Raw genomic sequence first — 27,908 nt, 5'->3', positions numbered from 1 at the left:
AATTTGATAAAACAGTGAAAACTGGATTTTATAAACTGCTCAGCATGGACATGGACACGATATGGGGATTGTGATAAGTTGGGGAATTATTCATAGCAACCGATTGTTATGCATAATAACAACGGCCTAACACAAACCCATAATATTCCCTGGGTTTTCTTATCATACATAATACCCCGGGAATCACTTTATTATATTCCCAGCACCCAATACAAATATTGCAGATAGATATGATATAAGTATAAAATAGTATCACAAATAAAAATTGTAAAATAAATATAGTTATGTAATTATTACGTTTTGCTTTGCGAAAGCGAATACTATGCGTTCAACAGAAAAAATTCTTCTCCTTCTTCTTCATTATAGAATGTTTAAACCTAATTTCGAAATTTCACCAAATTCTTGTGGAGTCCGTATAACAAAACATACAAACAACTGCGGGTCTTTTCCTCCGTTTATAAAGATAGCGTGCTGAGTTCTCGTATAAATTATTAACTAGTGATATGAAGCTAGCTCACAATTAATTTCGAAATATAACATGCGATAAAAAAGCCTACACTCTTAATTTACTGAGATTTGTATAGTGATTTAGTGCGACCAATAATATAATTTCTAGTCGCACTAAATTAAACAATAGACTCGTTTAGGACTTTAAGATCTATTCACATTTTTTTTCAACCAAATAGCAAGTAATATTTGAGTCTGCAAAATACACAAACTTAACTTAAACCTCAGACAGGATATTATGATCTAAAAAAACATCAATCACCGTGTAATAATGCAGCACATGCCACGTTAAACTATTTGACTAATTTACTAAATCTGAAAAAATTGAAATGGCTAATGCAAAAAATATTTTTTTGAAAAATTTAGCAAATTATAGACATTGGTTGAAAAAATGGTGACAAAAAATTGTTGAATTGTTGGTTTGTATCAGTAAACACCATTTATACCAGGTGCTAATATTATACTATTCAACAAGCTTTGGAGAACTAATATATATACACACACACACACACGACAGTTACCATAGAGTGGAAAAAGTCTTCTTAGTGCTCTGATATACTTCGTTCTAAAATTTTTGTTTTACCAGATATGAAAGTTATAAACAACAAAGAAGTATGTGTTATAATGTATCAATGTTTTTGTTATCCTTCAATTAATTTTATGCCGGAACACATCTAGAAAGTTTCTTTAAATAAAAAACATTTTGCGATATTGCACGATCAATCGTCAATTTAAAAAGACACAAAATATGTTGTTAGATTTTTGACTTCACAAATAAGTTTGCTTCTAGTAAGAGTGTGGCTGTGCGCAAAATTTTAATCAAAAGATTATATTTTATAAACTTTTTTTCAAAATTTTATTTTCAAATGAAAAACGTTTCAGCTACTGTCCATTAATCATTATCAATTATATAAAATTCTTATTTCCAAAGTCAAAAAGCTAAAAACATTTATTGTTCGTGTAATTAAACAACATTATTTCCAAAACAGTTTTGATTTTTTATGAGTTTGATAGCTAACCGCTTTATAGGAACGGCTCACGTCCAAGGAGAGTCTGGGAATGAGAATAACATCAATTATCCTGTTATTCTTCGAAATAGACGGTTGTTTAGTTAAGACATTGCATGATACGCAAATAGAACTAATAAATACGATGTTCTTTGCAGTCCCTTAGTAATAACATAACCAATATGAACTGAAATTAGTAAATTTTTTAAATTTTATTAAAAATTGCTTAAGCAGTCTATCTAATATGCATCATTCCTTTATACTTTAAATCATTCTATCTAATATGCATCACTCTATCTAAGATGCATCAGTCTATCTAATATAAATGAGTCTATCTTAGATGCATCAGTCTTTCTAAGATGCATCACTCTATATAAGATGAATTAGTCTTAAAAATATGCTCATATCCTCTAAAAGGTTAGTTGATGTACCAAAGAACGGAAAGTCGGCGCGTGGCCTTGTGGTTATGGAGTTCCCTTCTTAGTCACAATCACAAGGTTCGTGGTTCAGTTCACAGCGCGGGCATGTTTAGCAAGTGCCTTTACCACAGCTACGGATCAACCAATGCCATGTGAGGGGAATTGGGTAGGTATTACCGGTGTATACTAAATCTATACATTCTGAACACAGAAACCCACATTGATAACAGTGTTTCCAAAATTGAAGTGGCTATATCATGTATAAATATTCGGAATAATAATAATAATAATAATAACCCTTTTTTTGCGAGGTTAGAAGATCTTTGTTACCACTCAAAATTCGTAGCATTAATTTTGATTTCCTTGAAGAAAACATAGTTAACTAGGTTAGGAAAGGCAAAACACAAAAGCAGTGTGTTCACTTACAAATATTACGTCAGTAAATGTTGTTCTACATATTCTTCGCTGTGTTTTACTTTTAAATTCGCCATCAATAAATTTTATGCGATAAAAACTAACACTTTTCCTATTTAATTAATTAATTCCATTTTATTAACATTTTTATTCATCATTTAATCTTGTAAGCTTGGTTATAAAAAGATAAACTCTCTAAATTAAGTTTTGTTTTTGTAAATTAAAAAAGAAAACAAAATAAAAACCATCGTGTTTTTTTCTTCGCAACATTATGGGAATTAAAATTTTTCATTGGGTTATATGAACAATCACATGATCTTGAACCAATTAAATCGTTCCTTTTTTATTTTCGCGCAAAAAATTAAAAAAGCAAAAGATTCTTTTACATAAAGTAAGTTAGCAGTGTAATTAACTATGCTTCAAAATAAACAAGTTTTGTTTTGTTTATAAGAAAAAACAAGCAACGATTAATATAGAAGAGTAGTAGCACATTAGAAAAACTTTTTTTGACATCTGGGAATTAAAGTGAATTCCTCTATCCTATTATATACTATAGTTTTATCCACAACTCTAGACATATAATGGCACATTTATAAAGCAGAATTTATCTACAATGTATATTAATGATAAATAAATGGAACCTTTTTCAAATAAAGCTCATTCTTTATCTCTAACCCAGTGTGTTTTTTTGGTTTCTTCAACGGCCTCTACAACATTGAGGCTGGGGAAAGGGGAGAAAATAGGAAAGTTCCAATATTGAATATCCGGGATTGACACTTGACACATATGCGTAAGAAAGCTTCAGGATGTTCAATCTTTACGACCCTCATCATCATCATTCATCATTCTGAGATTAACGTCCGTTTTCCATGCTAGCATGGGTTGGAGGGGTATATTAACGACCCTCTTCCAATCTGATCTAGACTGTGTTAGATCTAAACTCAACTTCCTCTGTATCAAGTCTGTCCTTGTAACCTCCTGCCAAGTCTTTCTCGGTCTGCCTATGGGCTTTTCCCCAGGAACTATCAAGTGTCTACACTTTCTTACCCAATTATCCCCCTCCATTCTTTCCATGTGCCCCAACCAATTCAATCTTCTTATCTGGATAACATCTTTAATTCTTCGGAGACTTAGCCTGCTTCTTAGCTCATCTGAACTCTTCCGTCTCTCAGACTGGCTTTACACATCCACCTAACCATTCTCATATCATTCCTTTCTAAACGGTCAAGAACTTCCTGCTTCACTGCCCATGTCTCACTACCGTACAACATAACACTTCTTACACAGGCCTCATACAACCTACATTTTAACTCAATTGACTTTGCTAGTCAACAAAGGAAGTAACTCTCTGAATTTTTCCAAGCAGAACCTATCCTGCAAGTAACACTTCTTCCAACACCCCCCTCACTGCCCAACATATCACCTAAATAACAGAAGTTCTCAACTATCTCTAAAGAGCCACTGTTGTACTTTATTGAATCTGGAAATTCTTTATTCTCTATAATCTCACCTTTGCAACGCTTGCATACAAACTGAATGTCAGCTCTTAACCTTCCACAAATACTACTGCGCTTCTTATGTACTCAATGCTTGCATGTCTGACAAAAAATTGAGTTAGTAGCAACCCTTTCCTGCAAACTCCACAAGGCCACTTTCCAGCTACAAGATCACACTTGGCTGCAATGCTACTAATCATGACTTTAGACTTTGCTGTGCTCACCCTTAGCCCTTTCTCTTCTAGTCCTTTCTTCCACTTCTCAAATTTTCAACTAATTCCTAAAAACTAATTTCCATTCATCGAATCTGCTATAAATAGCTGAAAATTGTTGCCGATTATATAAATAGCTGAAAACCGTCTCAAAATATGTTCAAACAAGACAGGTATCTTCAAAGTTCCTTCCTTCAAGTAATTGTACAGGCTATGTTTTTATGCTAGATACACACATTTTGAACTTGATGGAGTTCGCTTGTTGGTGTTCAGATCTTTTGGCGTTTAGTTTCATTCACACTCTTAAAATGTATTAATGTTTTTGCTAATGTCAGCATGACCGTTTTCCCAAAGTTCCAGAACCGTGGTGGGCCCCAACGTGGATTATTTTGTTGTGTAGGTATACCACAAATTGTGACTGTTAAGATTCAAACAGAGCCCACCTGGTTTACACTTGTGCAAAAGTGATGATGTTGCATCTTTCCGGCTACGGAGTATTGACAATTTGATGCTTTTGTCCATACATTAAGAAAATAAAGGAAAAATGACGTTGAAGTTTTTATCCCCCTTATTGAAAATAATCTGTACAAAAACTTTTTTTTACCTTTTCACCAACGATTCCTGTTATTGTCTGTCGTTTTATGTGAATAACATATTTTCTTCCTTACGAAACTATTTTTGATTACTTTAATAACAAGTCTAATTATTAAAGAATTGTGTACAGTGTTTTTTTGCATTTTTGCATTTTTTGTGGTTTTTCTTTTTTGTATTTAGTTAATAACGTCTTTAAACGTCTCTATAGAAATCGTAAAAAAAGCAAGTTCCTGGTCTTGATGCAATGTACGCATCATGTGATTCATATTACATGACAAAGTCTTTTCGAAGATTTTTTAACAACAGAAAGATCTCTAAGCAACTACGTACGCGGGTTATATTGGTTTTTTCACATTGAGGCAGGTGGAGAAGAAATTTTTTATTTTTTTTTATTAATCAACGTCTTTGTGTTATGCAACAAACCGCTCGTAATTAAGAATATCTCACAAGGTCTATATAACTTTGCCATTACCAGATCATGCACTTCTTACAATCACTTTCCCAGAGCTTTTTTCCGCTTTCTGAAGCTCTGAGGATGAGATTGTGCATATTGGAAACTACTTTTCGGGAATTTAAAACAAAGAATAAGTTTTTTACTGCTAATTAGCGAATACGTTTAGTCAGTGGTTGCTTTCAATTTACTCGGAGGTTTGGACTTCACATGCGCACCACTGAAACAATAATTATTAACATGAATAACAACAACAACAATAACAACAATAACAACAACAACAACAACAACAAAAATAACAACAAAAACAATAACACAGCAACAATAACAGTAACAAGTAACATTTAATAAAGCGAGTAACATCAATCAAAAAAAAGGAAAATATTTTTTATTTGCACCAAAAAAAACAGCTACGGTCTCTGTTTTGTTTTAGATTGAATGATAAAGAAATAATTCATTTAGAAAAGATAGATAATGGTCAAGAATACTTATTTTAATGATGCGTAGGAACTAGTATTTAAGATTTTTTTAAAAAAATTAACCTCTATTACGGTTAATTGATTAATTCTACCCGATACAGCCAAACATTTTCAAGGGTTATTTTGACATACTCAACAAAACTAATGTTTTACTTGATCAGACTTTCGAGCATAATGGATGAAACGGGTCTTAAACCTAATGGTATAGAGAATTATCTGAATGATTTTCCGACATAAAAATATAATTGAAGAAACATGTAAAAGCCTGTTTCAACAAATTCAGGCATAAGCTAGCCCAAACCTTTTTACTGATGGTTCTGAAAATAGAGAGAACACAAGAACTAGAGAATTATTTTTTATTACGTGATAAATAATGAATGCTCAAAGGTAAAAAAATAATAATAAAATAATAAAAAGAAGATTTAAAATACGCTGTCTTGTGTGAATTGCTGACTTGCTAGCAAAATTGGAGAGCGGAAAACACTTAGCCAGAGATAAGATGAAGCATCTAAGCATGAAATTCTTGGCAGTCGCTTGGTTTACGCAAGATTTACATTTTATCACGTTCACTTAAAAATCCGATAAACGTTCAGACAATACCCTCCGTCTTCTTAACGCCAATATAATATCAATATAATATCTAATCGACATGTACTACCAACGCAAGGTTGGAGCAATTTTCATGAATTTTAAAAGCAACCACAACTCACTAAATTGCGTAGAATTAAAGTTTATGACATTAATATTTTCAATCGCACTAATATCTCTTAGTTAAGTGCTCGATGAAAACTTCGGCGCACCAATGCAACGAATTTAAATATTAGTAGTACATAGAATAGTACAGGAGTACATCATATATATGGCAAAAACCATGTCAGATGTTTCAGCTCTATGGGAAGAGACCTTGATGCTATTTGCTTAAGCTTTTTAGAAAAATAATTAGCACAATCTAACTACAATGTCTCATGTGTGAAGTTAGTAGCAAATCCTGCCGATGAATTTATGCGAACATTAACTCTTTCTATACCGCCCCAGCTAAAATCAGTCCTGTGGGACTGATGACTTCAAAATCGAATTGTGAAACAACCACTGGTCGTCTCGCAGGCTATAAAAGCTCAAAATACGGCTTTTGAATCAGCCAATCAGATTCAAGTATTTTCGTTTCCGTGTGAGTTGTAGATTCGGGCCAGCAACATCACAAACATTCAAAAAACAAAATGGCGAAGGCTGGAAGCTCAAGGAGAATTTCTCTTGAAGATGCTGTCAATTATATGCTTGAAACTGATGATTCTGACATCGATTCATGTCATGGGGGCCTCAGTAGTGACGAAGAAGAAAGAATAGATAATGCTTTATTGGGTTACTACTCGGATTGGGATGAAAAGTAAGTGCTTTATCGTCCTTTTTCTGTGCTTATGCGTTTCTCGCTTGGAACCTGTCTTGTAATTATTTTATGTAACATACTTGATGTCTACTTTTAAACAGTCTCAATAAAAGGTGATGGTAAGACTTTTCTCAGGGTGATTGCTTCCTTTTATTTTTAGTGATCCAAATGCTGATGTTGAAAGCAATCTTGTCGGTCGCTCATCACCGCCTCCTTCTTCACCGCCACCGCCGCTGTCCACAAACTCGACTGAAACGTTGAACAATGAAAGTCAAGTAACTGCTCTAAATTCTGCTGTTTCTCTAACATTCTGTGCCAATAATAATGTTCCTGACCATGCCACAGTCACTAATGAGCCCAGTACGAGAATTTCTCGTCGCACGCGCCGTCCTCGAAAACAGGTTATTGATTTGGGGTCAACCGATGATGACTGCGATAACAAAGAAAACATTTGCGAGAAACATACCTCTACAAAAAAAGGTAAAAAGAAGCCAGCTAACAAGAAACCAGCCAATAAGAAGCCAGCTAATAAGGAGCCAGTAGCACATAAGAATACCAAGAGTTATGATGATCCAGATACTCCAAACATTCTACCAGATTTTACTTGTTTTTTGCTTGTTTTTCGAGAGGCTGTTATCAGGCAACTAACCAGTATGGAAGAGTATGCAGATCCTCCTGTTTACAATAACTTCCAAGCTCCCATTGATAAGAGATATAACACTGAACATATGCCGGTATTCACCGAAGAGAAACGAAATTGTAAAGTCTGTTACGCAGAGTTGAAGAAGCAAGTCCGTGTTTACACGAAGTGTTCTGCTCCACAATGTGATGTTTATTTGCACTTTACAAAAGAAAATAATTGTTTTCAGAAGTGGCATACAACATTCAAACACTAGGAAAAACATTCATTTGTGCAAATTTTCTTTTGTTTGTATTCCTGTTCTTTATTAGGATTTGAACCGATTATTCATCGGTTTACGATAATTCTCTAAATAGGAGGAGGCTGCTTCATGTGACCATATCTCCGGAACTAATTGTCTTTTGGACGTGAAATTTTTTGCAAGGTGTCAGAATTTTAATGGGGTACAACTTTGTTAGCAAAAATATCACTCTAAAACCAAGTGGAAGTCATTTTTTGATCAAATAATTCATTTTTACGCACAATTTTGAAGAAATTTTCACAGCTTTTCCGCCATTATGGATTTCAATGGGTTTAGATTTTCTTTTTTTTCTTCAAAATTAAATCTTTGATACATTACCTTTCTTTTGAGGGGTCATTGACTTTCTAGGAACTAGTAAGTATTATGTTATTAGACTTTATTTAGGGTACACTTTTCCATTTTTTATGAATATTTTACGGTTACATTTTTACTAAAATAAGAAACCGGCTTAGTTTGACCATATCTCCGGAACTAATAGTCCTTTGGACCTGAAATTTTTTGCAAAGTGTCAGAAATATAATGGGGTACAACTTTGTAAGCAAAAACATCACTCTAAAACCAAGTGGAAGTCATTTTTTGATCAAATAATTCATTTTTACGCACAATTTTGAAGAAATTTTCACATCTTTTCCGCCATTATGGATTTCAACCGGTTTAGATTTTCTTTTTTTTTTCACAATAAAAATCTTTGATACATTACCTTTCTTTTGAGGGGTCATTGACTTTCTAGGAACTAGTAAGTATTATGTTATTAGACTTTATTTAGGGTACACTTTTCCATTTTTTATGAATATTTTACGGTTACATTCTTACTAAAATAAGAAACCGGCTTAATTTGACCATAACTCCGGAACTAATAGTCCTTTTGACCTGAAATTTTTTGTAAAGTGTCAGAAATATAATGGGGTACAACTTTTTAAGCAAAGAAATCACCCTACAACTATGTGAAAACAAGTTAGAAACAAGAGAATATAAAAACTTACCATTTTCTCTAAAAATTTCAACAGCTTTTCCGCCATTATGGATTTTGGCCATTATGAATTTTGAAATTTTTTTTTTTATTTGGAATCCTTGATCTTTTACCTTTCTTTTGAGGGGTCATAGATTTCCTAATAATGTTTCAATCAAAAGATATGAGGCTTTTTCAAGGGCTACCAAATTTACCATGAAATTCACGTGGTATAGAAAGAGTTAACGCGCCAGCCTTTAGAAACAATTCGCATTTTATTGTGCATTAAAAAAATTTATTGAGTACGTTTTGGAGAAATAAGGTAGAGTATTATTGACAGCATTTTGTTTGTGTTGTGTGTAAAAATCCAAGATGTCTTTCTTTTATAACAGAAGCATGCAGAATCTTCTGTCATTACAAAGACAAGAAAAAAGAACATATATTCTTTAAGACAGGGTAAAACAAGTAAACAGAATACAACTCTCTGATTATTTCCTTTCTGTAGTGTCGGTTTAAATACATAATATTTCTAGTATCACACATAATAAATAAAACTTGGTTTTTACCAGTGTTGGAAGACATTTCGTGATTGCATTGTCATAATTCCAACGTTGATAAAAGTGAATGCGACGAAATAATTTTTAATGATATAATAGTGTTTGAATTATCCTTTAAAATACTTATAACTGAGGGTTTTTTTAATCTTAATCCTTTGAATACTTTTATCATTAAAAGACCAACTAATAAATTCAATGTCTTTCTTCATCATCTAAGCAAACTTTGATTTGTAACATCCTTTGTTATCAATGCGTTGATTGCTCCTAAAAGTAAAAGTTTCATTTGAGATAAATGTTGAGACCCCACCCCTCAAATAGATCTGCAAAAGTTTGCTCACAGGTTAGGATTATAGTGCGAACTTACTTTGTGCAGAGTGAGAATTTCTTTATTTGAAAGCAGACGATTGTAATACAGAATGTCATCGAACATTCCGGTATATCTCTTTCTCTTCCCGTTGTACAAAGTAAAACGTACGTCAGTGACTCCTATCTCTTTACCTAAGGTAATTTTAAAACATTAGATTTGACATAAAAGTCAGTTGATATCTAAAACTAGTCTTACCTTACTATCTACGCGTCAACTTGTCATGGTCAACTGAGCTCGCTTTAAGCACCACTTTATATTTTCCTTGCCGTTTTTTAACGACGTCAAGTTGACTGGATAATTAAATACAGTGAGCCTTCTAGACAAGTAAGTATAGACAAGCCCTAGTCGTAGGTGCATTTATGCCGTGCTGCACCAGAACGATATTTAGTTATTCAGTTATAGCGGACGGTTACAAATTTTTGAAGCTATCATTATAAAATACTTTCTTAACTGCTTATGTAAGCATAAAGCAATTAAAACTTTTATTTATCCTTTTGTTGCAAATATCTTTATCTGTAGACAGATTGCAATAAAAGATCAACTTCTTACGAGCAATATTTCTTGTTTCTTTTTTGCCATCAACCGTGTGTTTACCATTCATGTAAACAGAAAACAAATCATTCGCAATGTCGAATTTAAATAGTAAGTGAACCCATTGCGAAGCGTCGGGACCCGGGTGAGACATAACTTTATATCTGTTTTTTTCAGTTCTGAGAATAAAATGCCATGTTGGAGATTTTTGTGCGTTTCTTTTAGTCAAAGCGACTGCAAAGCCATTTACGTCACGGTTTAAAATAGCTACATCGTTAGGGTGGCGCATAAACGTTCTATACCAAAATGAGAATACAAAGCCGTTGCTGTCACAATTGCCAGGAAACGCCGATGATAAATGTCTATAATAGAATTAGTCTGTTAAAATTTGTTAATTAACATACCTTATTTACTACTCTAACATTTGTTTTGAACGATTCCCTAGCTACACCAAAACACTAAACGGTCAACGAATCAGTATACAAGAAACACAGCTGTTTATACTCTATAATACTTTATCGGTAAAAAAAAAGTCGGGCAAAAAAAATAGTCGGCAAAAATAAAAAGTCGGCAAAAATATTAGTCACTTGGACAAAATTTAGTCACTTTTTGCAGACTAAATTTTTGAATTTAGTCCATTTTTGCCGAGTAAGTTTTGAATTTAGTAACTAATAAAGAATAATTGCATAAAACTGATAAGAATTGGCAACAAAAAAGAAAAATCGGCAAAAAATAGTCGGAAAAAAGTCGGCAAAAAAGTTAGTTCGGAAAAAAAAAATGACGGCAAAAATTTAAGTCGGTAAAAAATATTAGTCACTTTTTGCCGACTTATTTTTATTTATAAGGTATATTTTTTATGCAAGAAAATCAATACTTGAAACAGCCCTCAGGGTATAAAACCCTATTGATTGCTCCACCAACGGTGTCTGGAAAATACAACACTTTAGTGATTCGACCAGGATCATTTATTCGTACCCCATCTCCCCAGAAAGCTGTTGTGTTGCAAGCGAAACATTCAAAGCTGTTGTCAAATGTGAAATTTAACAACGGTTGGTAATAAGCTTAAATGAAGAAAATGAGAATACAACTTATTTTTCACCTTCAAATGCACAACTTTAAAAAAAATGCCACAGGTCCTTCGCCGCAATAGGTTTTCAAGGTAACGTTTTACTTGTGAAAAAAAAATAATTAAATACCTCATATCATTTACATACTAAATCACTCTATAGTGCTTGCGAAGATTGTGTATTAAAGACTAGCTTACCGTTTGGTGGGAAGCATATATGTGTGTTATCAAGATGATTCGGCAGACATGTTCCTTTACATGGATTATCATCGCAGGCATTCTATAACATAAGAATATTTATGGGGCAAACTAGAAGGAGAGATATAGAGAAAGAAAACCCTATTATTTAGCAGCTATTGATATCTATTCAAATTCTTTATTGTTTAATTTTTTACTAAAAATATGATCAAAGTAATTTTCTCCTAACAAACGAAAGGCGGGAAAAGCTAGTGCTTGGATGTCAGATTGACCTTCATTGTGCTTATTGTAGCAATTAAACGTTGTAAATAACTTGTATCTTGGTACATCAACAAATCAGATGAGAAACATTCATGTGAAGGGCTTGAAAATCGCCATTTTAAAGTTTGTGGAACGTTAAAAGTGTTGTCTATCCTCCTAGGGACAAGTAAGAATAATTTTGTTCCTAAATGTCTTGATAAAGGTTTATTTTTTTTAATCTGTCCAATCTCACCGCTGCAGTGAATAGCACCCATCCTGTTGCATTGACCAGTTGCGACACATTAGTGTATTTGTCTTCAGCAAGTAATTCACAAGCCAACGTTGATATATTGTTTGGTCCAACGTTAGTTGAAAGACATCCATCATGCATTGCGCATAGTTTATTACATGCTGCTTTAGTGTTGACGTATTGGCTTGATAGTATTGTGCCATTTAACTTTACATTGTCGACTTTGCTCATGCTGATGTAAGCAAATGTGGCGGATGTTTTTGTTTCTTTGCATTTGTGTTTTGATTCGCAGGTTGACGCTTCACTGAAGCCATATCTAAATAACAAAAATTGTTACTGCTGGAAGATACGCTTTGATAAATGCGAAATGCCAACATTCTCCTAATTACAAATAAAATCTTCCGTTAACATGAAAGGTTTGATGCGAAATGCCAACATGTTATTTGTCAACGTATTTACAAATTATGTGTATCTCCTAAAGAAAAAGAAACTTGCATATCTTAGTCATATACGAGGTTTTAACATAAATGATCTCACAAAAATGTACTGGAAGACTTCAAAACAAACTGGAATGCACTCCATAAAAACGTTTCATATTAATTCAAGGGGTATTTTGAAGTAATAGTAAATATCTAAAGCTTTAGGAGGTGTATTATCATAGCTGTGCAACATGGCAAAAAATAGTTGTTATAATGAATTTATTAAGAGGGAGGAATCCTTCCCCCTGACCCAGGACGAAATGGGGTTCATATTAAACACAATCAGTTAGGTGTAATGCACGACACCTGCACCACCAGTGTGTTCTATCTAGCAAAGATATTTCACAATAAAAGTATAGAAATTCTTCACACGATTAACGTATTTACTGCCAGAAGTAACACGTGATACTTTAACTAAGAAAGTTACAAACTGTCTACCAGTAAGTTTTATAACTAATTTTTTTTTTTAGAAACAAGAACCTTCAACAGCTGTGTTTATTTTTAATTAATATTTTGTTTTCAATTATTCTAGTCTTTTAATCTCATCCTACATCTCTCAAACCACTCACGCTCAGGAAATCCTCTCACACGTGATTTTGATATTTCTTCCCTCCTTCAAAACCTCAAGGTTAATATTATAAACAACTGTCCTGGAAAACAGTCCCTGCATATTTAGGGTTAAAACGTACAAACACGATTTAACTCTGGTATATGGGGGTTGGGGGTTGGAAGGGCATATAGTGCCCGCGTCAAATTCGTTGCTTACTATTTCTTACTTACGATAAATGGCGGACGCACGATATTAAAAATAAATTGTAAGACTACTTTTTAATTTAGCCGCATGTGACCACAAAGATGCAGATATTCAAGGTACAAATATTAAAAATGGCCGCGTCTTAGCGGTAGGTGAAGCATGGTATATAAACAAAGGAATGTTAGAATGATATTTATTTTTCGTAAGCTGCGCGAAATACGAAAATATATGGCATATGTAATGTCATTTAGCTTTTTCTTTCGTAGTCTTCTTAAATAAATAAAAAATTCAGTCAACTAGTGACAAAGCTCAAACTTTTAAAGAAATGTTTACATTATGAATATGCAGAAATTCTTTGTTGAAAATACCGCATATCTATACAATATAAGTAATTTATGTAATAACAATTCGTGATTTGGTTTAAAGTGTCGAAATCAAAGATTGAAGTCATTTTAGACTAACATTAAAGTTTAATTAATGTATCCGCAGATTCATCTTTTGGATACACTTTACACGCAACAACCACTTTCAAGGAATAAACTCCTTTTTTTGACCCAAAACGTCAGTTATTATTTATTGTTAATTATGGTTCAAAGTGAAAGTAACTGGCCACCTAGCTAGGTACCTAGCTAGCTAGCTTCTCCCCACTGCTGAGTTTTAGATTGTTTTCTAATGTTAATGCTTGATTTATGAAGACTTTCAACGGTATAGCAAACTTAAAGCACATTTTAAATTCGACAAAACTATAAACGGACATAAATTTAGTTAATTTTAATTTACCCCCGTCATTTTTTTGGAATGAAATGTTTCTCCTAATAAAACGTTTTTCATCTTAAGAAGGGTGCCCGATAACATAAAAGATTTATCTATTATACAGAGTCTAACTTAGGATAAGCATGCATAACCAAGGTCTCGGCTTTTAACCCTATATATAACATCTAAGGATATCTCTCTATTTCTTTCTTCCTAGATAACATGACGTTTCTGGGTAGGCAGAATAAACTTAATGTAACTACTACGGAGAAATAGACGGATAAATTATATATAGAAAAATTATATTATATAAAGAAAATAAATTATGATAAAACATTCTCCAGCTTGGGAGGAAAATAAAGTTGCCATGTTTAGGCCACTTATCACTAATTTTTTGCAGATGTGTAAGCCTATTAATAAAACAATTTAAACACAAAACGTATGAATAAAAAAGTAAGTGAGAATACATACTGGTATACAATCGTGACGAACAATAAAAAATACATTTTCTTTCTTTCTTCCATTCGTGTTTTTTACTCTATCTTCTTCTCTCCCTGTCTTTTACACTGCACAACAACTTTGTACAGAATTTTCTGAATTATTAAAGCACAACCTCGTCCCCAGGGCTTATATAAAAAGCCTAACAAGCCCTGGGGACGAGGTTGATTAAAGCAGTATTGCAGTAGTGTTTGCTTGAAATATGTTTTTAAATCTTGATTTATAATCAAACGATTCGCTCAATTCTGTTAAAACAAATTGAAAATAGGTATTATAGATGAATTGCGGATGTTTACAAAGTATATGCGCGCGCATCCTAACAGACATGAAAAAAGAAGGACTACATCGGCAAAACTGGCTGTTTATGTTGATTTATAGATTTTTAAGGAATAAAAGATTAAAAATGCAGTGGAATTGTTTTGTTTTTTTCTTAGCTTTTATCTTCTCTGTTTAGAGGCAGACTTTACCAATCTCAGCGTTGATGTTTTTCACTTAATATTTTGATCGTTGCGCTCTGTTGATTATTGTTCTCGATGAAACGTTAGGCTATAATTCTCTCTTAGAGACTTTTTTTATGGAAGCCGAGACAACCTGGTTGCAGGGCGAGCCTGTTCGCCGAGATGTTGCCATTTTACTCGAGATCTTGACGAGCAAGTTAGATAAAGCTCCATATAAACAGCCACAAAGCAGGCTGGCTAACCTAAGCAAGATGGTTAATTATGCTCACCTAATTAAATACTTTTGTTATAAAAATCGCTAAATTACACATACGAAGTAGTGTGATATGTTGGTTTACCCCTTCGTTGCGACTGCGTCGTTTTCCAGGACATGTCTCCAATGGTATTCTCTATAGACAGGCGTCGCTACAATCCGTAACAAAAAGTTGAATACAAACTGAAATGACTCGTGTGGTCGCCTAGCAGTCTGCACTGTTCATCACTAACAGTCTGCGGCTGCCAGTTCTGGGGACCGCGAATCGAATCCCGCTTGCTGCTTGGCAGTATGTTAGTGATGAACAAGGTAGTTCTTCTTCAATATCCCAAAGGTAAGTTCATTAGTTCTACCGTCTTAAAAGTTAGGCTCAGAGCTGCAATACTAGTTAAAGACAAACCTCTCCACTTGCTTTAGAACTTGTAAAATAGAACATTTAAAAACATGAGACGTTTATAACTCGTCTTTTCTTTTTTAGGTACACACATTTTTTACACAAGAAAGTACGTCTCAAAAACTAGTTCTCTTTTCTATTTAAGTAGTGCCGTACTTTTAAAGACGTCTTAAGTCGCCAGTACTAGTCTACAAGAAACACGTTTTTACAAAGACTTAGATGTGGTTTCAACTTATGTCGTTCCGCTATTACTATACATATTTGATGCGCTCCAACGCTCCCCAAAATTCACTTATAGGTTATTTGATCAGATCAAAATCTTAAATTGTACTAATTTGTGCTGACGTCAGCACGTTCGATTTTAAGCATTTTTCGGACGTTTGCGTGTATTTGCTGAGCACTAGGCAAGTGATGCCGATTTGTAATTTCAGGAAATAGCCAAAAACAGCCTTGTAAATCGATTTTAAGTGGAAATTTGCCTTCCATCTCATACAAGAACATTCTTGAATGTACAATCTTGAGCAAATTGCTTTGAATGGAAAAACCCTTTTACTGCACGCCTTTCGGAAAGGCAAAGGGTATAGTTGAAATATGGAAATAGTGATGCAGATAGGATGCAAACATTTAACATGTCAAGATGCATGTCATTCATACACATCGACTTTCTCGTACTGACATGGGAAAGTGGAAAAAGCATTGACAAAGAGATTTTACAATTATTATTCGCCTTTTTTAAGCACTAGACACTAGTTTATACATCTCAGACTAAAACTGACATGTATAAGCTAGTGTCGAAAAATGAATTTCCAATGTCAACACAAAGAGAATAATACAAGACTTCTTTATTTTTGTCACAGTTACTCTTCTTTTGCCATGCTCTGCAATGGATTGTGGGTTAAGATTATCACTTTCTGAAAAATATAAACTTGGGTTATTGAGTGAAAATATGAAGGTGGTTTATCGAGTGTTAATGAAGACATGACGTCATATAAGACATGAATCTGACGAGCGATAAGCACAACCCACTCAATTCGCTGTTAAGTGCACTGAATAAATTAGGCACGGATAATAAATATTGAATGAATTATTTGGCAGCTATAGGGAGATTTTTTTATCAAAAATTAATTTTAAAATTAGTTCATTTAGCTCGTCAGCAATTTTCAAACTTTGGTACTATCAGTCTTACAAATAATGCACAAAAATCTTAAAAAGAGCTTTTCAAAAAAATATATATATTTATGTATAAATCAAAATTGAAGTGTTTGCACACGGGAGAAGTTAATATCTGCGATCCAGCGGGTTGGAACCATGTTGTTCTCGTTTCCATTGCACAATCTGACCTTGACCGGAACGAATCTTAATCGACGCTGCTTCACAGTCTTTCACAACGGACCGTGCTGATCCCATCAAATTTTCTGCGCACCCTACCAACATTTCAGTGGCTTCTAAATCAGCTTGTGGATCTAAAAAAACAAAACGCTTCGTCACTCTCCTCCTTCTGGCAAAATCGTATTACGCTCTACAGGAACAAAGGAGATATATAATTACCGTTTGCACCAAACATGGTAGCCTTAACTGTGGCTAAGATTTTTAATTGAGTTGCAATGGTTGGGATTCTATCGATCGTTAGAAGTAGGTCCTGCAAAAAAAAATTTTTTTTCACATGTCTGTATGTGGTACTCGTTTTGAAGATGAGAATCACATGACGTCATCGTGATAAAGAGAGGTACAGACTTTTTTTACGTTGTCAATCATGTATGTCACGAAATAAACACAATCAAAGTAACTGAAAGTAGAGAGAAAATATTTTGCAGACATTTTTTGGTCTTACATGTCGCATTCTTTTGTCTGGACACTTGTTTGCGATTTGTCGAGCTTGTTTTACCAATTCTGTGCTTGCCTTCGCAATCATTTTTGCCGTCTCTATTAATTCTTTCTTGGAATGCGTTGCGAAGTATTCTTCATCTCTAAAACAAACAAATACACACATGAATAAATGAATAATTTAGTACATGAACGAAATTAGGATATATCAAACCAATTACTCGATTCATGATTGGTTAATATATGTTTTATTATGATTGGTTATTAGAAACTGTTCAAACAACGTACGTGATAAACTTGGACATCTTAGCGAAAAGCATGGCCATTTGTCTCGCCGCTTGGATGAGAAGATTGCCTTCTTCTTCCCACTTGCTGGCTTCAACGTGCAGCTGATGGGCGGCAACCTAAAGAGAAGCTGGATGTCGTGAGTACATATTCATTGTCAAAACATATAAACAAAAAATGAAATCAATTACCGCCATTCGGTTGTCCGCATCTGGTGGTTGTTCAAGCATCGAATGAAGTTCTTGTGATTCATCAGCAGCAATCAAACCTTCAACGATGGGCGGTGGGGGGCGAGGTGGCGGTACCTCTGGTGGTTCTAAATATTATTTAGGAGATAAAATTTGCGGCTACTTCTAGTTCCACTAATTTTTTCATGCATTTGGCTGCGCGAAAATGGGATGTTCGTGGAACATTTCTTTTTAAAAGTTGCGCGAAAATTTAATTGCTGGAAAGTGGAATAAAACTATCTCTTTAACCAAAGTAAATGTTAAGGTTTTTAAATTGTAATTTTTAACATGTTCAATACATTGATGCGTTCATAAAGTTTATTTTCATATTACTCATTGAAAGAGCGCGAAAATTTAATTTTAGGACAGAAGATGAAGTAATAATACATGACAGGGCAAAAAACAGAAAAGTATTGCGATATACCTTCCACAGTTAAGGTTGAAAGATCTGGTGGCGGTGTGGGTGGCGGCGTGGGGGTGGGATCCAACGCCTTTTTGACGTCCACAACTTTTTCGATGAGCTAAAACAAAAAAAATGCACAGGTGAAAAATGCACAGGTAAACAATGTACAGGTAAAAAATGCACATATATTTGCTGATTTAAATTTTTTTATCAGAACTCATTCTTACAACGTACTACATACCCCGTCACTGCTCACTTTAAATTCAATGTGAACTTGTTGCGCTTTAGGATTGATCGCTACATTTTTTGCAGAAACCACAAGTGGAGAAATACCTGAAAGATGAAGACTTTATTAAGAACAAAATCACCAACTCTGCATTGCGTACAACAAGTGATTAGCACGCCGCTAAACGAGGATATATATTGGATTATAAAACGGTGTAGCAAATACTTACTATTTTCCAGTTCTTTTGCACTCATGCTAACAGCATGTTTGTATTCTGGATCTTCAGAATTTTCAGCTTCTGCTTTCGCAACTTGTGTGACGCGATTCGACATGCGCGCCATGTTTCCAGCTTTAGCGACTACAACCTGCACAGTAAACAATGGATTTTGACGATTCCTAGAGTATTTCTGATTTACAGCAAATTTTACCTATTTTTGTCTTAAAACCAAAACCTCTTTCAGCTTAGGTATAATCAAACTAAAATCTTTTATTTCTGATTGATAACTATTAAAGTTATAGAATTCCTAACGTATCTCTAGTTACAGAAGCACGAATTGCGAAGTATGCGAAAAACAGTATCCGAACAAAGGCTGTGCAATATACTTAAAAATATCTCTCAACTATGCTTAAAAAAATTATGCTTAAATTTAAAACACATGTAATTTACTAATAAGCTTGATGCAGCGTGAATTTGTTTAAAATCGAATAATTAGTTCATACCGATGGATTTTGTTGCTCAAGTCCAACCAGTGCACTGGCTTGATCTCTTCTGATGGCATCTTCACTGTGTTTAACGAAATCGAAAGCATCTGTCGCTGCGTCTACAAGTGCGGTAACTTCCTCAGCTTTGTCAATCCAGTTTTTCTTCATCAGGTCGAAGTGGGCTTCAATCGTTGCATTGCCAGGATTTAGGAGAAGCAGTTTGCCCGCGTGAGACACTTGTGGTGTTAGTTCTGCAAGCTAAAGAGGAAAAAGACATACTACATGAACAAATCATTTAGTACTAACAGGCTGTCAGTCAAATTTCAAATTCAATGTTGTCTAAACTTTTTACATGCTGCCTCGAATTTCTGGTAAATAAAAAAGAAATCAACAACATAGTTTCTAAAGGTAACCCTGAGCACAGAGGTATAATTGCATAAACAACTGAATAGAGCACACATCCTAAAAGAACTTAATCAGAAAAAAATTTAATAGACAACAAAACTTCAATCGAGTTCCCCAGTTTTTTCTGAGGCAAAGAAGGTTTCAAACTTTTTCAGGAGGTTTGATAATAGAAGTGAGAGCAGTGTTTGTTGGTCGAGGTGAATATTATAAAAGTTAGTACGGAAAAATTTAAAAGCACCCTACATCTTTAGCTGCTGAATGAATATTATCGACTAGTTGTCGATTGGCATGTTTTCCATGTACAGCGGTTTGTTCAGCACTATCAATCATTCTGCTCGTATGATATTCGAACGCACCAGCTTTGTCTTCGAATTCCTGCTCACGGTTTGGTGCGTCTAGAAAAAAGAATATTTTATTGACCAGAATTTCACGTCAGAAAAAGGCCATGTGGCGTTAATCTTTTTTTGCGAGTTGATTATTTTTACTATTTTCACGTTCCTTGTAAAAATGTATTTCAAATTTGAGCGTGCCATTTATTTTCCATTCTCTAGATTTTCAAGTGACTGTTGACATATGACAAATGACAAGCGTCAACTTTAGCATAACCCTCCTCCTCTCCTAACAATTGACGTCTCCCTTACTCGGCGTTAAGGGGAGGACCACAACAGAACGTGAGTAGAGAAGGCAGGAGATAATGAATATTGCTAACATATACATAAGTCAGTTGAGCTAAAACACGTATATTGAATTCATTTTTAGAAATAGTTGAACATTCACGTTTTTCAAGATCGTTAATATCCTGGAATTATAAATGGCTTTTATTGTAGTTAGATACGAGTCTTTTAAGTTAGAATAGTAGCAACACAAACAAAAGCATGTACTTCTCTCCAGCATACATCACGATAACAAAAAAATTATATATATCTTACCTACAGGTGCCTTGGCAGCTTTCTCAAGATGTTTAATAGGTGTAAGAACGTCCATAAAATTGTCAACAACACCTCTCGTCGCACCAGATTGCAACAAAAACTTTAACTTTTCAAGTTCTTTCTTCAACTTCGCAGCTATTTCTAACGCTTCTGGTGTGTTTCCCTGAATGAAGCGAATTTATTTTTATTATTTCTAAATCCATCTATTACGTGAGAGCAAGCAAAGTTAAACGTAAACATTTATTATGCATATCATAGATCACTTTAATTTTACTATAATATTTTTATTCTTGCGCACAAAGTTTTTACTAGAAACACTACACAAAGGTTTGAATCACGAATAAAACTTGTAGAAGAAAATTTTAGTCACGCGCAATTTATTTGTCGCGCGCGCATGAAGTGAAATGAGTGAATTGTTGAAACTACTTTACTTAAGAGACTTCAGAGCAAATAAAACCTAGAAAACCTTCGATTTCAAAAAACTAAAATATATCTTCACAGGATTGCTTTGATATTGTAAACGCATCCCAATATTGTTATTAAACAACAAAGATAAAAAGCGAGGAATAAAAATTGTATTCTATGATCAAAGTTAACTCAAAATCTCAATCTATGCTAGCAAATTTTTACTCTGTTCAGTCAACACTCAATAACCAACTTGGTTACAATGCAAAACAAGAAATTAACTGTCTACTATATACTCCACTAACCTTAATATTACACTGTCAACGGAAAACTTTAAAAGAATCTCCTGATCTTACTGCACGACGACTGTTAGTTTCAAATACAACTGAAGTGCTAGATGTAAAACGAAATACGCTACTTCCCATGCACCCCGCGTCTTCCAAACGGTTAACATGTTACACAGTACCTTTCCTTGCGCTTTCAGTTCGGCTAATCTTTTTGTTAACTTGTCCACGTTGTCTATAGTATCGAGCAGTTCTTGTTTTTCAGGTCCTGACAGCTGTTCAGCTAGTCTTCGTCCGTCTGCAAGTAATGCATCTATTGCTCGACGACCTAATGTCAAGGTAGGACATCACTGATATACAAAAATGATTTAGAGATCTCGAAATTTAGGTTACGATGTATGTGCATTCTTATATTCTTGTACTAGATTTGACGCAAATATGTTGAATAGTGAAGTCTAATAGCATATAAAAAGTACAATTTTAAGAAAAAGTGACGTACCAACACTGTTCGGATCTGATCTTGGATCATCAATCCAAGATAAAGCTTGATCAAACTGCCCCTGCGTGGTAGCGGCTGGAAGCCTTGTACCCGCGGCAACCTCTCTGGCGATGGCATCGTCGACAAGCTTTGTTAATAGATCTAACTTCTCGTCAATTTCTTTAGCAAGAGCTAAAGCTTCCGGGCTATGTCCCTAATTACAAGAAGTATGGGTTAACACAACAACAACAAAATTCATATAGGCATAAAAACTTAAGTCCAGCTTGCTTACCAATCCCTTTGCACGTAGTGCACTGATTCTATCGATGAGATTATCTAGTTCGTCACATAACTGCTTAATCTTTGGGTCGTTTGCTAAAACACCAACTTGTCGAGCTTGCTTGATTATATCACGAAGCGCTCTTTCACCTACGAAAGATATAACTGGTGAGTGTTTCTCAAATCACTATTGTTAAGAAATTGAAATTATCCACATTTTGTGGCTACCTAAACCATTGGCTTCTGCATCTGGATTCGAAAGCCAATCTTTAGCCAGTTTCATTTTTTCTTGGAGACGGTGTCGTGCTTTGCGCATTAAATTTGTTGGGTCTTCCAAGTCATACTCATCGTCTACTTTCAACTGCAAAACACGCATGATTTCAATAATGTCATCACATACTTTAGTGATAATGAAGTTGCGTCCTTCTTGTGCTTCAGCACGTCCAACTAAACCATAACAATTGATGTTAGAGCATTAATACACGAGAAGAGTATTTGGGAACACCTCGAAGTTAAACATAAAAAGGTAAAAAATTTGGGTATTAAGGTTTAGCCTAAAACATTCGGCATATTTGAGAATTTCAGAAATATTACAATGATCTTTAAGGAAAAATAAAAAAAAAGGGTTTATTGAAAAACGCAAAAAAATACCATTTGTTTGCAAGGTTGAAACGTAAGCTTTCATCGATCCTATCAAAAGCGGTATGTTCTCCTTCACACTTTTTATGTGTTTTTGTAAAAGTTCCCGATGTGTGACATGGGTTAGATCTTGAATACGTCCTTCAACTTTTTTTGCCATGTTGAATATACCAGGCGTAAGATTTTTGACAAACGTCACACAATCTGCTAAAACTTCCACGACTTCTGCAACTTGTATGTAATCCAGGACTTTCCGACACACTTCCAAAATTTTACGTACTTCAGCATCGTCAAACGTCAATAACAGAGCAGAAGTGCCATTTAATATACCTGAAAAATGTTGAAATTAAGAAGTATTATTATATTAACGGGTTGTCGGGCCCAATGAAAAGCCACATGATGACATAAGCAAAGACTTGTTAAATAATAAAAAAATTGTTTTAAATTTTGGAGACATTACTCTTGTAGGTAAACATTAAAAAATTGATCAAAATAATACTAAGATCGTGTACTCTCCATGAGCGGTTTAAATATATAGGAGAAATAGGAGAATTTGATCTATCTTGAGGACGAAAGAACTGAAGTCAGGGACCATTTCAAAAGTTACTTGGCCTGAAAGTTGTAAATGCAAATTAATAGTTTTACTAACTTAAAAAATGCCATTGCCATCAACTCACTCTGTTTTTATGTCAAAACAAATGTTTTAAAAATATATAAATTTTGCACAATACAGACAGAACGACAAAGAGAGAGATGTCTTCTCATATTATCACATCAGACTAGTTAAACAACCTGCAAGAGAATCAACTTATTCAGAAAAAATCAGATTTTGCAGAAATAAAATTTTAAGGAAATCACCAGCAATGCCAAGAGAATCTTTGAGATTTTAGTTTTACCTCTAGCTCCATTAATAAGTAACTTTCGACCATCTACAGAATATGGGTCCTCCTTCAACACTTTTGTAGACTCAATAAGATCTGAAGACGCTTTTTCAACTTTGGTAAATGACACTGGCATTTCTTTGCGTAAAATTTCATCCTTGCTGGTGGCTGCTGTTTCTCTTCCTACCTACATGGAATAATATTTTGTCAGAAATTATACACATAAAAAGATTAATACATATAGGTGAGTTCTTAGTATATCTAACTGTTAATAATGGTGCATTGCAATAAAGTGTTCTTGACTGCAGTTCCAACATTCCAATGTTTGCACTTATACCTAATTTTAATGTAGTTAGAATCAATTTTAGAATTTAAATTGTTTAAAAATATGTTCATTGGAACCACTATAAACAATCTATAAGGATACAAGCTGTCTTCAAGAACACTATAATGAAATTGGTTTTTAAAGAAAGCAAAAAGACATCCCAGATATTTAGGAATTTGAGTCATTTAGTCATGTTTTACTTAATAGCAATTTATTCAAGTTTAGCAATACCGAAAGTGCAACCTCGAATAAAAATAAAACTTTTCAGTAAAAGGTTCTTACAAATACAAGAATACTTTTCAAAATACATGAAAGTTTAAAATCGGTACATTACATGAACTAAATTGTTAACAGCAGCACCGACAGCTCCAACTGGTCCAGTTAAGTCATTTATTGCTGCTCCTTTTTCAGCTTGCTCATGGATAACAACCAGCTGGGAAACCTGATAAAAAATAAACAGTTTAAAAAAATAAATACGCTTATCATCATTATTATGGGACTGATAACAACCTTTTAAAGATAATTTTCACATTTAAGAATTATCACATTTAGACAGTATGTTCAGTTTACTTGTTGAAACATGAAAAAAGCTAACATGTCTTCATATGGTCTGGGACATACTCAACTTTTACCAAAGAATAGCAGGTTTTCTAATTTATGAACAATTGGTCCATGTCTATATCTTTTAAATAGTCTTGATAAGGGGTCCCAGCCTTCTAATTCAAGTTTTTCTAGAATCGGCAAAAAAAAATGCAACATTAATTTGATTTTTTTGCCAATATGTGTATTTTAGTTTTGATTAGGTTTGACAACAGTAGTTAAATATTGAGCACACTTTCACTACTAACCTGGTTACTGGTAAACAGAAATTTGGAGAAATGAAGGAAACATGGAATAGTAATTATAGTTTATCTAGTCATTGCAGAATGCAATGTGAACTAAAAAAAGGGTTGTGTAATGTTTTTTATAAAGCTTTAGGTTATGAATATCTACATTTGCACAAACATGGATAACGTAGACCTGTTTGCACCATACTGTATTGTTGGTGAGCTGAAATTAAGTTTGGATACGGTTGGAATCCTGTAATTGACAGAAAATGGCTCTAAGATTATTTACTTTCTGAAGAACCTGTGAAGTTTAAAGTAGTTTGTAGAAGTTATAAACCTAAATTAAAAAAATCTGAGCTTTCCAAGTGTAAACAAAAATGGCATCCAAAGCCAACACATGTGAGAAATAAGGGCCTATGACCCTATATTTTTGCAAGCATATATAGCCCTGAAAAGCATTTTTCATGGAATGCATTAAAATGTTTCTGCAGTAAAAAAATTTGCTTGTGGTTCATAATTTAATACTAATGTAATAGAAAAAGGTTTTTGTTGCATGACACACACAAAGATACAAAACAAAGTGCCACTGTTAATTTTTGCTGCAAAAATCTTGTAACAAAATTTTACTGCATGCACCTGAAAAATATTGTTGTGGTCCTGTGACATAAAATATTAGCACTTATTTTTTTATGACTTTTGGCTATTTTGATGCAAACAGGTTGCTTAAGATTATTAGATATATAATTCCTAAATAGGCATCTAATTTCTACATTTTATATCTCTTTTTTTTTATAGAATGGGGTTACTTTTATCTCTCAGCTTCATAAAGCATTTTTTTAATATATTATAGTTGCAAATTGGGACTTGATATGCAGTTTTGGAATTAAGGAGAATTATGGAGTTGGAAGTTCAAAAAAGTGCATCAGCCGCAGAAAACGCCAGTATATATGAGGGCCAGTTCAGACTTTATGCATAAAATATGTGCTTTTCATATGATAACTCCTGAACTGGTCCAAATTATTCCCAAACTGGCAAAATGAAAAACAGCACTTTTAATTTCATTGCCACCACAACAAAAGACAATCTTCAAGTATTACGGAATTGTGTGACTTCAATAATTATATTTATCAAGCAAATCGCAATAGATGTGCATATTCTACGTGGCTATTCTCACTAATATAGAGGGATATGCCCTGTCTATTATGTCCAGGAGGGGCCATGGCTTAGATGGAGAGTCCTAGAGTATTTAATGCTTATTTTGAGCTACGCAGACCCACTTGGGGCCCGCGCTCTACTAGACAACTCCTGGCAACATCCAACAGCCCACATATGGAGCCATCTCCCCAATTTCCCTCACATGGCTTGGGTTAACCCGGGGCTATGGTAACATTTACTCGCCCATGTTGAATCGCCGTCAAGAGGAATCGAACCCCGGTCTCCGGCACAGAGTACGATAGCTATAACCACTAATCTACAGCGCCATCAAAAAAAGCATTTTTGAAACTCTACTTTTTTTACTGAGAATTATCACAAACAATATACCGTTAATGAACACTCCTGTTACTAGAAAAGGGACGTTTGGCCCATGCAATTTGCATTGAAGAACAAAGTAATATTAACATAAACTCTGTGTTATTCTGATTGAGTAAGTTCCAAGATTATTACAATTAAAAATTTTGTTTTTAATTTCTAAAATGGATGCAGGCTTTGTTTTGTTTAAACACTGAACTCGTCCAAAAACCTCTGTAAATTTTGTGCAATTTTCTGGACCCATATGACAATGCAGTAGCTATGAGAAGTCCTTTGAATCAAGTCCTTTGAAATTATTTGAACTTTTTTTTTCATTTTGAAGTTATTTAAAATTTTAAGTATTCAAAATCCAGGATCTTATGATGTCATAGAAAAGTTTTGAAAAATGCTGATATTATATTTCTATCTGTAATTAAAGATAAGATCATTCTTAAACTACAAAACTTTACACATGGTAAGATATCATCAAGAGTATAAGTCCATTTGCTTAAAAGTTTTGATATTATGTAAGTTCACAAGATATTTCAAATATTAATTTATGCCTACTATCCTTATACATCATCGATGATTATGTCATAGGGTCAGCTGGAAACCTTTAAGCTCAACATATATCTTGAGAACTAAAAAGATTTTCAAATAATTCCAAAAAACTTGATATATAAACAACTATCCTCTATAACATAAAAAAATATAATTCCTTTAACATCATAGAATTTCGAAAAATAAAACAAGAAACTTTAAAGGAAAATGAGTAACATATTTTGATTTATTAGCAAAAATTATATAAAATAGGAAATTTAGAATACTATACAATTATTAGAACAAGATTTACTGTGAATTAAAGTTTTTAAATTTTATTAAAGTTTACCCGAAAGATATAACTGAAGTGAAAACTGCACAGTTGATTTATACGGTCATTCTGAACTGTGCAGTTTTCACTTCAGCATGTTACCATAAATTTTGGTGCTGAATTCGTTTGTCATTTTTGTTGTAACTAAATGATCAAGGAATTTTTAAGCATAACCCTCATCCGAAAAAAAGTAAGTTGTTTGCAGCTTATTAGCATCTGCGTAAACCATGTAAGTCACATTGGGACATTATCAAAAGATCCATCGTGTCTGAAGTTTTATGTTTGGGCTGATAACAGTGTGGTTTGGTACTTATATGCCGAACAGAACAACTTTTAAAATAACACTTAGGTACAAGCAATTACCTAGCTACTGGTTCAATATTTTATTAAACTAGGTTATCTATAGCTATCTATGCTATGCCACCTACCAGGTGGTAAAAGAAAACAAAGCAAAATAAACCCTACAAAATAAATAATAAATAAACCTAGACCAGCCCAGCCAGAAGAAACAAAACATTTATTATAATTACCTGCTGCGCGACAGGCTCGAGGATTTGTTCTATAGTTTTGGTATGAAATACTGGCATTTTAAAAGATTAGTTAACTATACATTTACAATGAACAAGCAAAAAAATAAATAAGTCGACCAGCCGACCAGGCAGGAGAATAAGGTAAATATATATTGATCTTTGAAATCTTTGTTTTGAAATCGCCACCTCCTTCTTTTTCCTGACCGACTCGATAAACTATTGACCATA

The 27,908-nt window shown here is 33.9% G+C and overlaps 3 protein-coding genes across 3 annotated transcripts; 1 reads left to right on the top strand and 2 right to left on the bottom strand.

The window, feature by feature from the left end:
* Positions 1-6,595: 6,595 nt before the first annotated feature.
* LOC130628741 (uncharacterized) lies at positions 6,596-8,757 on the top strand. The gene is made up of 2 exons (XM_057441734.1): positions 6,596-6,963; positions 7,124-8,757. Exons 1-2 carry the CDS (start codon positions 6,797-6,799, stop codon positions 7,857-7,859), a joined length of 903 nt encoding a protein of 300 aa, XP_057297717.1. The 5' UTR covers positions 6,596-6,796; the 3' UTR covers positions 7,860-8,757.
* Positions 8,758-9,338: 581 nt separating this feature from the next.
* Positions 9,339-14,607, bottom strand: LOC130628740 (uncharacterized). Its single transcript, XM_057441733.1, has 6 exons — positions 14,520-14,607; positions 12,066-12,378; positions 11,573-11,654; positions 11,183-11,369; positions 10,327-10,670; positions 9,339-9,908 (listed from the first exon to the last, which is right to left on the bottom strand). Exons 1-6 carry the CDS (start codon positions 14,570-14,572, stop codon positions 9,745-9,747), a joined length of 1,143 nt encoding a protein of 380 aa, XP_057297716.1. The 5' UTR covers positions 14,573-14,607; the 3' UTR covers positions 9,339-9,744.
* A 1,740-nt stretch (positions 14,608-16,347) lies between these two features.
* LOC130628739 (vinculin-like) lies at positions 16,348-27,908 on the bottom strand. Its single transcript, XM_057441732.1, has 19 exons — positions 27,681-27,908; positions 24,278-24,385; positions 23,634-23,805; positions 22,750-23,067; positions 22,327-22,545; positions 22,112-22,248; positions 21,841-22,033; positions 21,524-21,669; positions 20,653-20,815; positions 19,967-20,118; positions 19,337-19,576; positions 18,846-18,981; positions 18,632-18,723; positions 18,412-18,508; positions 17,952-18,076; positions 17,764-17,879; positions 17,483-17,618; positions 17,200-17,290; positions 16,348-17,114 (listed from the first exon to the last, which is right to left on the bottom strand). The coding sequence occupies exons 1-19, from the start codon at positions 27,735-27,737 to the stop codon at positions 16,930-16,932; spliced, it is 2,883 nt and encodes a 960-aa protein (XP_057297715.1). The 5' UTR covers positions 27,738-27,908; the 3' UTR covers positions 16,348-16,929.

This window comes from Hydractinia symbiolongicarpus, chromosome 15, assembly GCF_029227915.1.
Source record: "Hydractinia symbiolongicarpus strain clone_291-10 chromosome 15, HSymV2.1, whole genome shotgun sequence".
NCBI lineage: Eukaryota > Metazoa > Cnidaria > Hydrozoa > Anthoathecata > Hydractiniidae > Hydractinia > Hydractinia symbiolongicarpus.
This window is presented reverse-complemented; position numbering and strand designations above follow the sequence as displayed.

What these genes read in the sequence shown, in the direction of transcription:
- LOC130628740 (XM_057441733.1), bottom strand. Translation starts at nt 14,572, where the DNA reads ATGGAAGAAAGAAAGAAAATGTATTTTTTATTGTTCGTCACGATTGTA. An exon ending in TTCGTCACGATTGTATACCA is followed by an intron (nt 12,379 to 14,519) that starts GTATGTATTCTC and finishes TTTGTTATTTAG; the next exon opens with ATATGGCTTCAGTGAAGCGT. An exon ending in AGAAACAAGAAATATTGCTC is followed by an intron (nt 9,909 to 10,326) that starts GTAAGAAGTTGA and finishes AAATTACCTTAG; the next exon opens with GTAAAGAGATAGGAGTCACT.
- LOC130628741 (XM_057441734.1), top strand. Translation starts at nt 6,797, where the DNA reads ATGGCGAAGGCTGGAAGCTCAAGGAGAATTTCTCTTGAAGATGCTGTC. An exon ending in TACTCGGATTGGGATGAAAA is followed by an intron (nt 6,964 to 7,123) that starts GTAAGTGCTTTA and finishes TTTTATTTTTAG; the next exon opens with TGATCCAAATGCTGATGTTG.
- LOC130628739 (XM_057441732.1), bottom strand. Translation starts at nt 27,737, where the DNA reads ATGCCAGTATTTCATACCAAAACTATAGAACAAATCCTCGAGCCTGTC. An exon ending in TTCATTCAGCAGCTAAAGAT is followed by an intron (nt 19,577 to 19,966) that starts GTAGGGTGCTTT and finishes TTTCCTCTTTAG; the next exon opens with CTTGCAGAACTAACACCACA. An exon ending in TACCATGTTTGGTGCAAACG is followed by an intron (nt 17,115 to 17,199) that starts GTAATTATATAT and finishes TTGTTTTTTTAG; the next exon opens with ATCCACAAGCTGATTTAGAA.